This window comes from Orcinus orca, chromosome 5 (assembly GCF_937001465.1).
Source record: "Orcinus orca chromosome 5, mOrcOrc1.1, whole genome shotgun sequence".
Classification (NCBI taxonomy): domain Eukaryota; kingdom Metazoa; phylum Chordata; class Mammalia; order Artiodactyla; family Delphinidae; genus Orcinus; species Orcinus orca.
This window is the reverse complement of record NC_064563.1, coordinates 67,001,060-67,019,087: the sequence shown is the minus strand read 5'-3', so window position 1 is coordinate 67,019,087 and position 18,028 is coordinate 67,001,060. Positions and strand designations below refer to the sequence as shown.

The following is an 18,028-nucleotide window of genomic DNA, read 5'->3' as shown; positions in this document are numbered from 1 at the left end:
ATGGTAATTTTTAAAGAAAAAGTATAGGTGCAAAGAAAAAAGAATAGCTTCTTTCTACCTTAGAATGGGCTTAGAAATAGAAAGTAGCTTACCTGTTCATAGCTAAAGGTATCCAACATTCCCAGAATAAGTCCCTGGATTTCTCCAAGTTTTCCTTTTCCATAAACTGGGTCCTAATTAGAAAAAAGTTGCAAAAAATTATAATTCTATTCTTGCTATTTTAAAATTACTTTAAAATATAAGTTACCTGAAAAAGCCAAATACTCTTCAGTATTTTGTCTACAGTCACAAAATATTTATTCTTCCATGAACCTTCTGCTGGAAATGCACATTGGTCTCCTCAGGCCATCAAAAATATTTTGGAAAAATAAATAAAATTTAAATGATCCAAGCCCCTTGCTTAACAACTGTCTCTGCAAGTCTAATTAAATTTCACTCTGGTTTTGTTTCTGCAGCAAGCTTCCTTTCTTTCTTATTAAACATCACTTATCCCCTTTTGAGCTCTTATTTACCTGCTTCATTAAAACCAAAGTACTCATGAATACTCAGAATCTGTCCAACTCCCGCTGTGACCCACATTTGTCCACCTCCTGGTCCAAGCCAACTAAGTTACATCAGTTTAGGAGATGAGTTTCTGAATCCAAGCAACTTTCAGTTTTCCAAAGCTTTTCTCAATAAAGTCACTACTGATAAACAACAGATACCTAGACACCCAATCTTCCCTCCATTGCTTTTCATATGTCAACTTGTTTATTGTACACAATTTGAAAAACACTGATGTGTACAAAAATAAAACCGAACTGAAATCCAACCACCTGGAGATAAACACTTGATTTTTTGAGATATATTCTTCCAGTCTTATTTCTTGGGAAGTAGAGAGAGGGATGTTATTTCTTAGTGTACAAAATTTGAGTATTTCACACAATACTTTCGTAACTTTTTTTTTCTTAAATAGTATGTTGTGAGCATTTTCCCATATTATCAAATACTTTGTAATAGTAAGAGTATGAATCATGTGAAAATGCCATGTGTTATTCAACCATTCTCTGTTGTCAGGGATTTAAGTTTCCCTCCCCATAACCCACATTTAAGTCCTACTCACTATTATGCTAGTGGCTGTAAATTTTGGTCTGAATCTCTGAGTCTTTCTTAAGAGGAGATTTCAAGAAAGGGGATGAATTACAGACTCAAAGTATTTTTATGGGTATTGATATATATACTTCACCCTTGAATAACACGGGTTATAAGTGAGCAGGTCCACTTATATGCAGATTTTTTCCAATAAATATATAGGAAAAGCTTTTTCAGATTTGCAATATGAAAAAACTCAAAGATGAACCATGTAGCCAAGAAATATCGAAAAAATTAGGGTTGTCATGAATGCGTAAGATATATGTAGATACTAATCTATTCTTACATAGGCATAAGGTGAATGATATTTAATATAAAATTAATAATCTGTTAGTTTTCTTACTGTTTTATAACTTTGCTTTTAAAGAATTACATTACTGTATAGTATGCCCCTCTCCCTCTCCCTCTCTGTCTCTCCTGTAATTGGAGAAACTGTGTATCAGCCTATCGTCACAGGTAGGATGTTTTTTAAAAAAAGTTAACAATGTTCCAACACTGTATTATGAATATGACTATAATATCATAAAAATTTTTAATGCCATAAAAATTTTATAACAATTCATTCATTACTGTATTGGCTAGGCTACCGTGAAGCAATCGTATTGATTACACTAGGCTACCGTAAGACAATCATATTGCTGCTTCTTTGTTTTAATGCATGAATTGTCATACCTGTAAATATGAATTTTTTTCACATTATCTTTTCATTTTTAATGTCTAGTGTTAGTAATACATATAGTATCAACTGAGTTTTGTATCATATAAGATAATATTGATGTAGGTACTGACAGACAATTCATCTTGTAAACAGATGATGTAAACTTAGGCTATTGATAAATATAGTAAGTACTGTAAATGTATTTTCTCTTCTTTATGATTTTTTAAATAACTTTTTTTTTTCCCTAGCTTACTTTATTATAAGAACACAGTAACAATACACATAATGTACAAAATATGTGTTAATCGACGGTTTATGTTACTAGTAAAGCTTCCAGTCAACAGTAGGCTATTAGTAGTTAAGCTCTGGGGGAGTCAAAAGTTATACATGGATTTTCGACTGAGCAGGCGGGTCAGCGTCCCTAACTCCCACGTTGTTCAAGGTCAACTGTAGTGCGTAATTGCTCTACCAAAAAGTTGTATTATGCAATTTCTATCTCCATCAGCACATTTGTGCGCCCATTTTACTGCACCTTTGGCTAGGTTGGGAATTATAAAAATTTGCTAATAAATGTGTATGTCAAGTCTATTACTTTACTGTAACGTGAGGCTATATATGACATAAATGTCTCTTCCATGCTAAATAGGGGAATCCAACTATACAGTAATGATAAAGGTAGCTGCTATTTATTAACTGCATAGCACACGCCAAGTACAATGCTAAGCATTTTATATATACCACATCACTGAATTCCTTCCAGAACATTTATAAATGAAGAAATTCAGGCTCAGAGAGGTTAGGTAAAATTCGCTAAGAACGCAACACTATTAAGCAGATAAGCTGGGATTTCAATCTAGGCACTTCAGAAACTATGTTTTTAAATAACACTACACTGGTCTCCCAAAGATGGACACATAAGCTAATAAACTAAATAATAAATTAATGTTTACTAGATGAGTAACAAATATGAATAACTACATGATAAACTAATGTATGCTGGAAAATATAGGTAACATTTCTGGCTACTTATAAGGGAGTAGGGATTATTAAAATCTTGGTACAGTAACTGTGAGTTCAGATGTTAAGAAGAAAAAAAAAGACTGTGGAGCAAGAAAAACTTAGGAGACAGGTTCAGAAGTGTGAGAAGAAATTTGCGTTCCTGCACTTGTTACAACATAGTCTTAGGACTTGCTGTTTTTCTCTCTTCTATGCTCTGATGTTGTTTCTTAAAGACTGGATAGATGTGGTTTCTAAATAAGATCAGTTTTCAGTACTTTTAGCTGGTCAAGAGCAGCACCAGATTATCTGCCATAGGTTCCTGGTCCCTGATGCTGAGGTTATGCTGAAGAAACCAAAGGTAGAGAATAACTACACATTTGTTTACTAATTAACAAGTTTACTTTGGGCTTGAACAGATCACTTAAATTTACTGGGGAAATCTGTTTCACTAAGCTAAAGATACCTGTGAAACATGCGCAGAACATTTGCAAAAGACAAGACCACAGATATCTCAGACTAACTCTTTACCAGAACAACTCAGGCCATATACTCACAAGATAATCTTTTAATTTTCTTTGCATAAAAACAGAACCATGTTAATGCTTCTGAACTTACACTCAATTATGTTTTTGGTCAAGCTCTTAGTAAATACATTTACTTCTCAAAGTATCAATGGAGAGTGTAATACTTTATTATAAACACGTTGTAATAGCTATTCTAACACGTCCACACATACACAATACACATGAACATAGCTCTAGCACAGAAAACTTCTGACACTTGTTTATAACAGGGTGGTTTGGGGAATAAAGAGGTCTTGAAAATGTTAAATTCTGGGAAAAGGAAGAAATCTTTATAGGTCATGTCTATATTTATATCAGTACATTTCACTTTAATATGCATACTTTAAAAGCAAAATCATGAAAATAACCTCATGCTGGGACAACATATAAATTATACAACGCAAAAGGGAGCTCAAGGCTTCTGGCACAGCATGTACACAATACACTAGCTTTTCAAATTATTTTCCAAATATGTCAGCTGGATTCTTCAGCAATAAATAACTGCTGAGGTTTCTCTTTAACTTGTTCGTAAACTACAAAAGAAGAGCACATATAGGTACTTCAAATAAACTTGTTTTTTAAAAAGCACACTAAAAAACATGTGATGAGCACTTTTTTCCCCATTGTTTTCTTTCTTTTAAATTGAAGTATAGTTGATTTAAAATACTGTGTTAGTTTCAGGTGCATAGCATAGTGATTCAGTTATTTTTTTTCTGATTATATTCCATTATAGGTTATTACAAGATATTGAATATAATTTCCCATGCTATACAGTAAATCCATGTTGTTTATTCATTTTATATATAGTAGTTTATATCTGTTAATCTCATACTCCTAATTTGTCCCTCTCCCCTCCTCTCTCCCCTTTGGTAACCATAAGATTGTTTTCTATGTCTGTGAGTCTGTTTCTGATTTGTGTGTAGATTCATTTGTATTATTTTTTTAGAATCTCACATAGGAGTGATATCATACAGTATTTGTCTTTCTCTGTCTGACTCACTTCACTAAGTGTAATATTCTCTAGGTCCATCCATGTTGTTGCAAATGGCAATATCCCTATTGATTTCTGATACTTATTGTATCATGTATGTGGTTTGCTATAAAATTAAAATTTTTACTAATCAAGCATTACTTTAAAATATGAATAATGCCCACAGCAGGTTAGCATATAAATCATTTGTATTAATTCCTTCCATATAACAGTCATGAGCAGCTTCTCAGAAGCCAAACATTACTTTCCCCATAGAGCGAAGATCTGTAAGAGCCAGCAGTGCAGAATGTATATAACATAAATATGGTCCCTTAAAAATATTAACTTATCACCTAATGTTCCTGAAAGAAACCTGTATAATTCAGGTCCCAAGTATCAGTTTGAATAAATATTTAGAGGTCAGGAAGATCTTTGAGAACCTCTTATCAGGTGAATATCTCTTCTGGAAAAACTGTAAATATCTGAGCAATTATGCATCTAAATAAATGTGCATCTAAATATCTTCTCCCCAAGAGACCTGATAAAGTGAGGTAGATATGAAAAACACTATGGTTGGTGTTAGGTACAGAAGGCCGAAAGTTTGGAGTTAGAAGACCCAGGTTAATGTTCCCACTTAATAACTGGGCAAATTATTTAATTTTTTGAATGCCACTTTCCTCTTGAGAACCACAAGGATACCACTACTTCCCCAGCATAATGTACACAGAGATAAAGGAGATAAAGAACACAAAAGTGCTTTATAAACTGCAGAGGACTACTCAGAGACGTTAGATGGTTGAGCCAACTAATATTTACTGAGTATATACTATGTTCCAAGCACCCTGCTAGGTGGTGGAGATAAAGCAGCAAACAAGATGGAACTCACGTCTAGAGGGACAAGCCTATGTGAAGGTGAGAGTCAAAAAAAAGAAAGTCTGTACTTATTCTTGTCGATGGTTTCTTTTGCTGTGGAAAAGCTTTTAAGTTTAATTAGGTCCCGTTTTTTAATTTTTGCTTTTATTTCTTTGCCTTAGGAGACAGATCCAAAATAACATTGTTCAGATTTATGTCAAAAAGTGTTTTGTAGTGGGAAGCAGCCGCATGGCACAGGGATATTGGCTCAGTGCTTTGTGACAGCCTGGAGGGGTGGGATAGGGAGGGTGGGAGGGAGGGAGATGCAAGAGGGAAGAGATATGGGAACATATGTATATGTATAACTGATGCACTTTGTTATAAAGCAGAAACTAACACACCATTGTAAAGCAATTGTACCCCAATAAAGATGTTAAAAAAAAAAAAAAGTGTTTTGTTCTACCTATGTTCTCTGCTATAAAGTTTTATGGTTTCAGGTCTTACATTTATGTCTTTAATCCATTTTGAGTTTATTTTTGTATATGGTGTGAGGAAATGTTTTAATCTCATTCTTTTACATGTAGCTGGCCATTTTTCACAGCACCACTTACTGAGTAGACTGTCTTTCCTCCATTGTATATTCTTGTCTCCTTTGTCGTGGATTAATTGACTGTAGTTGCGTGGGTTTATTTCTGGATTCTCTATTCTGTTCCACTTATCCACACATCTGTTTTTGTGCCAGTATCACACTGTTTTGATTACTGCAGCTTTGCAGTATAGTCTGAAGTCCGGGAGTGCGACACCTCCAGCTTTGCTCTTTTTTCTCAAGATTGCTTTCGCAATTTGGGGTCTTTTGTGGTTCCAAATAAATTTTAGATTTGTTCTAGTCCTGTGAAAAACGTTGTGGGTGGGACTTCCCTGGTGGTGCAGTGGTTAAGAATCTGCCTACCAATGCAGGGGACACGGGTTCAAGCCCTGGTCCAGGAAGATCCCACATGCCGTGAAGCAACTAAGCCCATGTGGCACAACCACTGAGCCTGCGCTCTAGAGCCTGCGAGCCACAACTACTGAGCCCGTGTGTCACAACTACTGAAGCCCACGTGCCTAGAGCCTGTGCTCTGCAACAAGAGAAGCCACCACAATGAGAAGCCTGCACACAACGGAGAGTAGCCCCCACTCGCTGCAACTAGAGAAAGCCCGGGAGTGGCAATGAAGACCCAGCACAGCCAATAAATAAATTAATTAAATAAATTGTTTTAGAAATGTAGGTATTTTGCCAGGGACTGCATTAAATCTGTAGGTTGCTTTGGGTAGTATGTACATTTAAACAATATTAATTCTTATAATCCAAGAACACAGGATATCCTTGCAATTCTTTGTATCCTCTTCAATTTCCTTCATCAATGCTTTATATTTTTCAGAGTATAGGTCTTTCACCTTGGTTAAGTTTATTCTTATTTTATTCTTTTTGATGCAATTTTATTTATTTTTAAATTTTTATTGGAGTATAGTTGCTTTACAATGTTGTGTTAGTTTCTACTGTACAGCAAAGTGAATCAGCTATGCATATACATATATCCCTTCTTTTTTGCATTTCCTTCCCAGTTAGGTCACCACAGAACACTGAGTGAAGTTCCCTGTGCTATACGGTAGGTTCTCATTAGTTATCTATTTTATACATAGTATCAATAATGTATATATGTCAATCCAATCTCCCAATTCATCCCACCTCCTCCTTTCCCCCTTGGTATCCATACGTTTGTTCTCTACATCTGTGTCTCTATTTCTGCTTTGTAAATAAGAGCGACTATACCAATTCTTTCAGATTCCACATATATGCATTAATATACGATATTTGTTTTTCTCTTTCTGACTTACTTCACTCTGTATGACAGTCTCTAGGTCCATCCACATCTCTACAAATGACCCAATTTCGTTCCTTTTTATGGCTGAGTAATATTCCATTGTATATATGAGTCACATCTTCTTTATCCATTCATCTGTCATTGGACATTTAGGTTGTTTCCATGTCCTGACTACTGTAAATAGTGCTGCAATGAACATTGGTGTGCATGTGCCTTTTGGAATTATGTACAGAAAACTCATAAATAATGAAATTGAAACTGTGATTAAAAATCTTTCAACAAACAGAAGTCCAGGACCAGATGGCTTCACAGCAGAATTCTACCAGAATTCTTCTCTATATTTAGAGAAGAACTAACACCTATCCTTCTCAAACTTTTCCAAAAAACTGCAGAGGGAGGAACACTCCCAAACTCATTTTACGAGGCTACCATCACCCTGATACCAAAACCAGACAAAGATATCACAAAAATAGAAAATTATAGGCCAATATCACTGATGAACACAGATGCAAAAATCCTCAACATAATACTAGCAAACCAAATCCAACAACACATTAAAAGGATCATACACCATGATCAAGTGGGATTTTTCCCAGGGACGCAAGGATTCTTCAATGTACACAAATCAATCAATGTGATACACCATATTAACAAATTGAAGAATAAAAACCATAAGATCATCTCAATAGATGCAGAGAAAGCTTTCAACAAAATTCAACACCGATTTATGACAAAAACGCTCCAGAAAGTGGGCATAGAGAGAACTTACCTCAACATAATAAAGGCCATATATGAAAAACCCACAGCAAACATTATTCTCAATGGTGAAAAACTGAAAGCATTTCCTCTAAAATCAGGAACAAGACAAGACAAGGGTGCTCACTCTTGTCACTGTTATTCAACATAATTTTGGAAGTCCTAGCCACGGCAATCAGAGAAGAAAAAGAAACAAAAGGAATCCAAAATGGCAAAGAATAAATAAAACTGTCACTGTTTGCAGATGACATGATACTATATATAGAAAATCCTAAAGATGCCACCAGAACACTACTAGAGCTAATCAATGAATTTAGCTCAGTCGCAGGATACAAAATTAATACACAGAAATCTCTTGCATTCCTATACACTAACAATGAAAGATCAGAAAGAGAAATTAAGGATGCAATTTTAAATGGGATTTTTTTGGGGCTTTCTTTTTCTGATAGGTCACTATTAGTGTATAGAAAAGTGAAAGATTTCTGTACATTAATCTTGTATCCTAAAACTACTGAATTCATTACTAGTTCTAATGTTTTTTGGGTAGAGACTTTAGGGCTTTATATATATATAGTACCATGTTATATGCAAATTGTGACAGTTTTACTTCTTTCCTTCCAATTTGGATGTCTAAAAAGACATTTCTTTTTCTTGTCTGACTGCTGTGGCTAGGACTTCCAATACTATATTAAATACAAGTGGCAAGAGTGGGCATCCTTGTCTTGTTCCCAGTTTTAGAGGAAAGGCTTTCAGCTTTTCACCAGTACGATGTTAGCTGTTAGTTTGTCATAAATAGCTTTTATTATGTTGAGATATGTTCCCTCTACACCTTTTCTTTTTCTTTTTTCTTTTTTGGTTGCATTGGGTCTTTGTTGCTGTGCGCGGGCTTTCTCTAGTTGTGGCGAGTGGGGGCTAATCTTTGTTTTGGTGCGCTAGCTTCTCATTGCAGTGGCTTCTCTTGTTGTGGAGGATGGGCTCTATATGCATGGGCTTCAGTACTTGCAGCATGTGGGCTCAGTAGTTGTGGCACGTGGGCCCTAGAGCATGTGGGCTTCAGTAGTTGTGGCATGTGGGCTCAGTAGTTGTGGCTCATGGGCTCAGTAGTTGTAGCTCATGGGCTCTAGAGCACAGGATCAGTAGTTATGGCACATGAGCTTAGATGCTCCGCAGCATGTGGGATCTTCCCAGACCAGGGATCGAACCCATATCCCCTGCATTGGCAGGTGGATTCTTAACCACTGCGTCACCAGGAAAGTCTCTCTACACCAATTCTGATGAGAGTTTTTATCATGAATGGATGTTCAATGTTGTCAAATGCTTTTTTTGCATCTGTTGAGATGATCATGTGATGTTTATCCTTCCTTTTGTTAATGTGGTATATAACACTGATTGATCCGCAAATACTGAACCATCCTTGCATCTCTAGAATAAATCCCACTTGATCATGGTGTATGACCCTTTTTATACATTGTTGGTTTGCTAATATTTTGTTGAGGATTTTTATGTCTATATTCATCAAAGATATTGGCCTGTAACTTTCTTTTTTGGTAGTGTCTTTGGTTTTGGTATGAGGGTAATGGTATCCTCATAGAAGGGATTTGAGAGTGTTCCCTCCTCTTCAATTTTTTGGAATAGTTTGAGAAGGATAGGTATTAGCTCTTCTTTATGTGTTTGGTAGAATTCCCCTGTGATGCTGTCCTGTCCTGGACTTTTGTTTGTTGGGAGTAATTTTTTTTTTATTACAAATTCAATTTCACTACTTGTGATCAGTCTGTTCAGATTGTTTATTCCTGATTCAGTCTCAGCAGGTTGCATGTTTCTAGAAATCTGCCCATTTCTTCTAGGTTGTCCAATTTGTTGGCATATAACTCTTTGTAGTATTATGATTTTGTGTATCTCTGTAGTATCAGTTGTTATTTCTCCTTTTTCATTTCTTATTTTATTTGGATCCTCTCTCTTCTTGTAAGACTGGCTAATGGTTTATCAATTTCGTTTATCTTTTCAAAAACCAGCTCTTGGTTTTACTGACCTTTTCTATTATTTTTTTATCTCGATTTTATTTTCTCTCTCTTCTTTAAGACTGGCTAATGGTTTATCAATTTCGTTTATCTTTTCAAAAACCAGCTCTTGGTTTTACTGATCTTTTCTATTATTTTTTTTATCTCAATTTTATTTCCTCTTCGATCTTTATTATTTCTTTCTTCCTGCTGACTTTGGGCTTTGTTTGTTCTTCTTTATTTAATTCCTTTAGGTGGTAGGTTAGGTTTATTTGGAATTTTTCTTGTTTCTTGAGGAAGGCCTGTATTGCTATAAATTTCCCTCTTAGGATTACTTTTCCTGCATCCCACAGATTTTGGAAAGTTGTGTTCCATTTGCATTTGTCTTGAGGTATTTTCTGATTTCCTCTTTGATTTCTGTTAATTTTTTATTTTGAGCAATTATAATGTGCCTTGTAGTTTTCTTCATGTTTTTGAGTTTGGGGTAACTGACCTGTGCTAACAGTTGTCAATAAATTTGGAAATTTTCACTTAATATTTCTTCAAATATTTTTTTCTGTTCCAACTCTGTTTTCAGGACTCCAAGTACATGTATTTTGGGTCGCTTGAAATTGTCCCACAGCTCACTGATACTCTGTTGTTTTTTTTTCCTGCTTCACTTTTCTCTAAGTGTTTCATTTTGGATAGTCTGTATTGCTATGTCTTCAAATTCACTAATCTTTTGTTTTGGTGTCCCTGCCTGCTAACTCCAATATCCAATGTCATATCTGGGTTTTATTTTCTAACTTCTTTGCATACCTTTTAAGTTTTAATTCAATGTCATACATACACTGTAAAGTTTTACACTGTTGGAACCTAGATATTTTTGTATTCCTCAAAATATTTTTAAGCTTTGTTCTGGGATGTAGTTAAATTACATGGCAACAGTCTGATCCTTTAGGTCTTGCTTTTAAGATTTGAAAGGCATGACAGGAGCTATGTTTAGTCTAGGGCTAACTGTTTCCCACTATTGAGTACTTCTGAGTACTCTACCCAATGTTCTGTGAATTATGAGTTCTTCTGATCTTACTGGTGAATAAGACTCTATTGTTGGCCCTGTGTGAATATGGGTATTATTCCCTCTAATCCTTTCAGGTGATTCTTTCCCTGGCCTAGGTAGTTTCCTCAGATCATGTACTTATACTTGAGGGAGGCCTTCTGATTGCTCCAGAGTTCTCTCTCTTCATACTTGCCCTAAAAACTCTGGTCACCTTGGTGTCTCTTGAATCTCAGCTCCATCTCCTCAAATCAATGAGTATGCTGGAAACTTCTTGGGATCCCCCTTCCTGCTATTGCCTGGAAACTCTCTCAGGACATTAAGCTGGGGCAAACATAGGGCTTATGTTGTTTATTTCCTGTCTCTAAGGAATTACTGTACTGTACTGCCTGATATCCATTTCTTTGAAAACCACTATTTCATATATTTTATCCACTTTTTAGTTGTTGTAAGCAAGAGGATAAACCCAGTCTCTGATACTCCTCTTAGCCAGAAATGGAATTCCTCCATCCTTGACTTATATTCACTCTAGAAATATTTACTGAGTACCTATTATTTTTTGACAATTCTACCAAAAATTTAATATAAAAAATACCAATTTTACACAAATCCTTTGAGAATATAAAGGAAGCTGAAATGTTTCCATATTCATTTTATGAAGCCAGCATTGTCCTAAAATCAAATCCAGCAGAGACATAACAAAGAAAGAAAACCACAAAGATCCCTTATGAACATAATCATGAAAGTTTCTAACAAAATATTAGCAAACTGACTTCAACATTATATAAAAAGAGCAAAATGGAGTTTATTCCAGAAATGCAAGGATGGTTTGTTATCAAGAATCAATCAAAATAATGTACTATATTAGCAATAAACCAAAGAGAATGTGAACATTTTAATATATGCAGAAAAATCATTCAACAAAATTCAACATCCATTCATAACAAAAACTCTCAGCAAACTACGAAGAACAGCAAATTTTCTCAACATGCATCTAATATGCAATTGATGAAAGAATTAACAATTCTCTCAAGATTAGGAAGAAGGCAAGGCTTGTCCATCTTCACCATCACTATTCAACACTATAGTAGAGGTCCTGACCAGCACAATAAGGTGAGAAAAAGATATTAAAATATAGATGGAAGGATAATATATAGATCAACAGATAGACAGATATAGATAGAAAATAAAGAAATAGATTGGAATTAAATAAAAATGGCCTTTATTCATAGACATTATAATTATAAATGTAGAACATCTTATGTATAAATATCCTATTACAATTGATACCTTAAATTAAGAAATAAATGGAATACCATAGTCATGTATCGGACGACTCAAGATTTTTAAACCTTTAGTTCTCCCTAAATTCAATAGCACCATCAAAATAGCACCAGGTTGTTTTGTAGAGATTGAAAGACAATTTTAATATTTATATGGAAATGCAAAAGGCCCAGAATAGCCAAAACAATTTTTTTTAAACTCTGTGTATAACTTTTTTTTTTTAAACGTCTTTATTGGAGTATAATTCCTTTACAATGGTGTGTTAGTTTCTGCTTTATAACAAAGTCTGAGTACCTATTATATGCCAGGTGCCTCTGGGTTAAGTGATGGTGATAGAGTACTAGCCAAAGTACAGTTTCATCTCTCAGGATCCTTATGTTCTAATGGGAAATAAAAATAGGTAAACAACCTGATTCTTGAATGTTTCCTAGAACTCCATTTTATGCTAAAGTTCACCTAGTTTCAATAATTTAACTACCACTTCTATGTTGATGACTTCCAAATCTTCCGATCCACTTCTTACCTCTTCCTATAAAGTCCAGTCTTGTGTTCCCCCACTGCTCACTGTTAGCCACATGAAACTGAAATCAGGGGTTTACCTAGGTTCCTCTTGTGTTCCCCTACATCCAGTCAGTCAAAAAGTTAAGTAGATTCTGTCAGCTAAGTAATTTCCAAGTCCATCTTCTCCTATCCAGTCTACGTAACTCATTTAACAAACTTCAGGTATCTATTACATTCTGGGTATTTCTATGCCTTCAGTTTTTATCCCTTCCAATTTATCCTATATAACACAGGCTGAGCCATCTTTCTAAAAAGAAACCTCTTTCCATCATTCCTCTGGTTAAAATACTTTAATGAGAATTTAGTGAATTTAAAATAAAATCCAAAGTCCTTACCACGGCTTACAAAGCAATTAAGGACAGTCTCTGCCTCTCAAATTTCAGCTCTGTGACTCACCTTTATTCTTGTCCTATGTTTCAAGAATACTTAAGCACTTGCAACTCCCCAGATGTACCGTGTTTTACCTCAAATTCTTTGTACATATAGTTCACTCTGCTTAGAGTAGTCCTATCTGTTTTTTACCCCTGATTCCTTTAGGCTCTGTAAGATTCAGTTCAGACATCCCCTCCTCCAGGAAATCTTTCCACAGTCTGTTTCATATATATACTTTTATTGGTACTCCTCTGGAGATATATATATAAATTCAGAAACCTAGCTCATTCTAACTTATTCAAAAAAAGATAATAACTGTAAAGGTACTGGGGTGTTTAAGGATCCAAGCAAAGGAATCAGGTAAGCCTTAAGAACTACAATGAGGGACTCAGATGCCATCAGTATTTTCTCTCCATGTTGTCTCCTCTCTTAGTGTCTTGAATCCTCTCCTTGTTATCTTCTCTCTTCTCCATGTATCTTGTCTATTCTCCTCTTTGTGTGTCTGCTTCATTGTTCTTTTCTCTGCAGATTAACTTTTTACTATTTCAGTTCATATGATGGAAAGGTAGTCACTATCAGCTCCTGAACTTTGTACCTTATATAAACCAGAGAACTGAAGATAAACTACTCATCTTTTCAATTCAGTTCTAAAATTTCCTGGAAAGGACACTGACTGGCCCCTCTTAGGCCAGCTGCCTACCCTGAGTCAATCAGACAGAGTCAAGAGGCAGGGTCATGCTTTCACCTGGCTGCTCCTGCTATAATCATGTGGACTAAAAGTGTACAGATGCAGAAGTAGCAATTACCCTACCTGGTGTTCAGAGAAGGTAATCCTTAAGGTGGCCAATATTACTTGCTCTTTAGAGCCGTGTGAATAGTTATATCAGATACTTTCTTGTCTCCCTTAAAACAGGCCTTTTAGGGCAAGAACTGTGCCTTTCTTTCATCTACACAGATAATAACCAAACAGGGTAACATATAATATATAAACCAATTAATAATTAACTTCTCAAAAGACCAGGGACTGAAACAAATGAAGGAGCTTACATGATATAATGGGAATGAGCTTAAATTAGCATTATCTGTGAAAGCAACTTGAAAAAATAAAAATCTCTATACAAATATAAGGTAGAGTTATCATTACAGTGATCACAAACATGCAAATAAGGAATTTAAGAATCAGCATACTCTCCTTATTAGTGTGACTTAACAATCACTGAAGGTGGAAAATGATAAGAACACAATTACAATAAATGCCAATATAACACAAAAATAAAGTTAAGACTTTCAAATATCAAAAGCCTTCAAGGATATGAGTCTGAAATACATTTTTTTAAAACATCATATGCTTATGCCAAGGTAAAAAATCAATTTATATTTATTATAGTTTATGTGTCAAAGTGTGGTTAAAGCTCAAAATAAAGCTAAATGCGTACGAGAGGGAAGACACTTTTGGCTTTAGGATTTCATTGTTTTCTAATTTACCTGGTAAATTAAAGTACTTCTGTCTTATTATGTATTACTTTATATATGATTAAAAACCTTATGACTAATATATTTTAGAATGGATATAAGAAAAGTAGTCTGTACCAAATTATTATTCAATTCATGATAAGGATCAATGAAATGATACGTGTGAAGATACATTCTAAAGGATAACGTACAATGTGGTGAGAGACTGCTGGACACAGTAGTCTTTATCAGCAAAGGTCCAGCTGCTTCATACCAGATCGGAAGGAGAGCTTGGAGAGTCTTAAAAAAGAGCTGAGAGGGACATTCTTGACTGGATAAAAATCATTTGAAAATTATGAAGATCAATGGCATCATATTACTGTCTGACTTTATTTTTTTCTTTCTTTTTGGTGTGTCTCTATCCTGGGTAAAGTAAGGGAAGACAAAATGGATTCTAAGGATAATTCCTGCTGTTTACCCAAGAATGTTCACAGATGTTTCTAAAAATATATCTTAGCATATTTTTAGTGCTCTCTTTTTGATGAAGTTGGAAAGGTTCGGGCCTTTTTGCTGAAGAAAACAGGCTGGAATGATGTTTCCTACAAAGACTTTGGACACAAAGCCAGCTAGAATCTATAGTAGGAGATGAGCTTTGGACAGAAAGTTTTAGGATGAGTTAGAAACCCTAAGTAACAAGATTAAAAAATGTCTATATTAACATAATTTTTACATTTCTCTCTCTCTCTCTTTTTTTTTTTTTGTGGTACACGGGCCTCTCACCATTGTGGCCTCTCCCGCCACGGAGCACAGGCTCTGGACGCGCAGGCCCAGTGGCCGTGGCCCACGGGCCCAGCCGCTCCGTGGCATGCGGGATCCTCCAGGACCGGGGCACGAACCCGCGTCCCCTGCATCGGCAGGCGGACCCCCAACTACTGTGCTACCAGGGAAGCCCTACGTTTCTCTTTTTGATCTAAAAAGTATAATCAGCTGGAAGCAATGGTAATTCTCTCCCAGTTAGCACACTGAAAGGAAGCTTGTGTATCTGAATCCAAAGGTCACAGTGAACTGAAGCCTGCACCCCCTAACTGAAGGTTGCAAGTGTGTGCCAGGCAAACCCACATCACTGGAGTGCTAGGAAGGATTCAAAGATGAGAGCTGTAAGTTAGATATTTCGTTAATGCCAAAAATCAGCTGCATTATGCTTGAGATCCATTTACACATTAGCCCAATTTGCTATTATTTATACATAACTAAAATATTAGTTAAAATTGATCAACACTGAATTTTCCCCCTTTCAACTCACCTGCAAGATTCTTTGCAAGATTGATGGAAGGGCAATAAATGCTGCCATGTTGTTTAGAACTTGCATGGTCAAAGATTTCAGAGCTGTTATAATAAAATGTCAATATTAAGGTTAGTTTAAAATAAGAGGTTTTTGTTTTTCCTGTAAGTCATAGGAATACAGCTTCCTAGAAACTTGGCTAACCAAGGCCAGTTTGATATTTTAAAGTTAACTGCTGGTAAGTTGCAAAGCTACTATTATCCAAGACAAATGATATAACTGGTGCCACAGAAAGCAGTGAACATGAAAAAATGAGATCAACAGTACAGTATGATTTCATTAAGGAAAATAATAAAAATACGATGCTGGGAGAGGTATCAAAATGACAATCATCAGCAGATAGAAATTGGGGGACAGTACAGGTGGACACTATGACCTTACCTTCAGAGTGCAGATGAGGCGCAGCTGAACTAGACAGCTTCTGAGGTGCCATCATTGCCTCCAGTAATGGAAACCAGAGTGCCTATAATGGCAGAGGAAACCAAAGGAAAACAAAAGTACTCTGTTGTTTTTAAGAACAACTAACATCAGCTTAGTGTTTCACAGGTTGAAATGTACTTCTCACATACATTTGTTGGTAAAAATTAGAAAAAGAAAAGATGGAACACTTGACTGGGAAGAGAAAAGACAGTAAAAAAGCAAAGACCACAGCCAGAACAGATATCTTTATCATGCACCTTGGGAAAATAAGGAAGCTGAAGTTAAGTAAGTCTAGACCTGGGAACTGCAAATCTTCTGTGTCTCAGAAAAGGGTAGGTTCAAAGGAGCCAGAGCAGAGCCTCAGGCTACGTTCTTAAATGTTTCACTGACACAGTCTAAACGGCCCTATGTACCGCAGAAGGGAATAAAGAACCCTCCCACAACTACCCTTCCCCCCATTTCTCATCAGCTATGTCAAGCAAGATAAATAAATACAGTTAATCCAAAGTTTTCTCCTATATCAAGCATTATTGTGTTATTTCCTCGGTCATCACTGACTAAGAAGTGGAAGTTAACATCATTTCAATTAACATTTCCAATCACGTCATGACATAAATGAACAGATCTAACATTTATTTATTCCTATTACGTAGGGCACTGTATTAAATGCTTTACATACATTTTGTCGTTTCAATCTCATGATAACCTTATACAGTAAGCATTATCTTTACTGGAGATCAGATGCTGAAGCTTAGAGAAGCTGAGTAATTTGCCAATGATTATACACTGCCATATGTGCATCATATGTGTTCTTCCTAAGCCTTAGGAAAAATCTTCATCATCAAAAATCAAACTAATACATTTTAAAATTTCAAGCATATTTTCCTGTTGGGTAATGATTTACAAAGGCCTTATTTCACCCAGTATCTTGGGAGAAACCTATTCCTGCAAACATCCAAGAGGTATGAAAAAAAAGTCAGTATTGACAAAGCAGGACAAGCATGGTTAAGGGGACAGGCTAATGGTCCGGTGACTTTCCCACGGGGTGACCTTCCACTGACGAGCTCTACAAGGAAGCCCTTATCTGCCCCCATTTGAGGTTTTCTAAGGCCAGGATTTTATGTACTTTTTTTTTAACAGTATTTCTTCAAATTCTTAAGATACTGGTTTTAACTATGTTGTGTACTGGCAATTCTTTATTTTATTGAAATTTTAATTTATCTAGTATTCATGAATTTTTAATCTTGTATTTTATTCTTGGATGGCTTTACTTAGCTTGTGTTTTCGTTGCCTATTTCAATTTGTTTTTACAACCACATCATTTATTTCTATGTATTTTTATAGTCTTTTAATTTAACTGTATATGGTATACCTAATTTTTACCTTTTGGTTTTTATATTTATTATATTTAGAAATTTGATTAAAAATTTTTCCTATTTAGTCCAGAAATTTTAGAAGAATTACCTTTTTAAAGGTTACTTTATTCTTGGTTTATAAATAGCAGACTGGGGGAAGCATGGTTGCAGAGATAATAGCCATGGGAAGTGTTCATACCCTAGAGAAATTGTTCTTCTTCAATTAAATCTCCACATTAACCTGAAATATATGGTAGACACCTTTTAAATATTTTGTCTCTCTTGCTCTTTAATGTTGGTTCTTAAAATGTTAACTTGGATAAACTCTAAAAACCCACAGGCTAAAATAACAATCCATGATAATGACAATCCTAACCCCTGAGAGCAACACAACTGAACCTGAATTACTTTCTCA

The 18,028-nt window shown here is 35.4% G+C and overlaps 1 protein-coding gene and 1 long non-coding RNA gene across 4 annotated transcripts in view; one reads left to right on the top strand and one right to left on the bottom strand.

Moving 5' to 3' along the window:
* VPS8 (VPS8 subunit of CORVET complex) overlaps positions 1-18,028 on the bottom strand; it is a 300,406-nt gene that overhangs the window by 87,824 nt on the left and 194,554 nt on the right. For all 3 annotated transcript variants that reach the window (XM_049709893.1, XM_049709894.1, XM_033403195.2), the window contains exons 40-42: positions 16,220-16,301; positions 15,800-15,882; positions 93-173 (exon numbers count right to left, since the gene is read on the bottom strand). In XM_049709893.1, the coding sequence (XP_049565850.1) occupies positions 93-173; positions 15,800-15,882; positions 16,220-16,301 (246 nt within the window). The remainder of the gene's footprint in view (positions 1-92; positions 174-15,799; positions 15,883-16,219; positions 16,302-18,028) is intronic.
* Positions 1-18,028, top strand: part of LOC125964429 (uncharacterized) — a 190,432-nt gene that overhangs the window by 45,231 nt on the left and 127,173 nt on the right. The window lies entirely within an intron of this gene.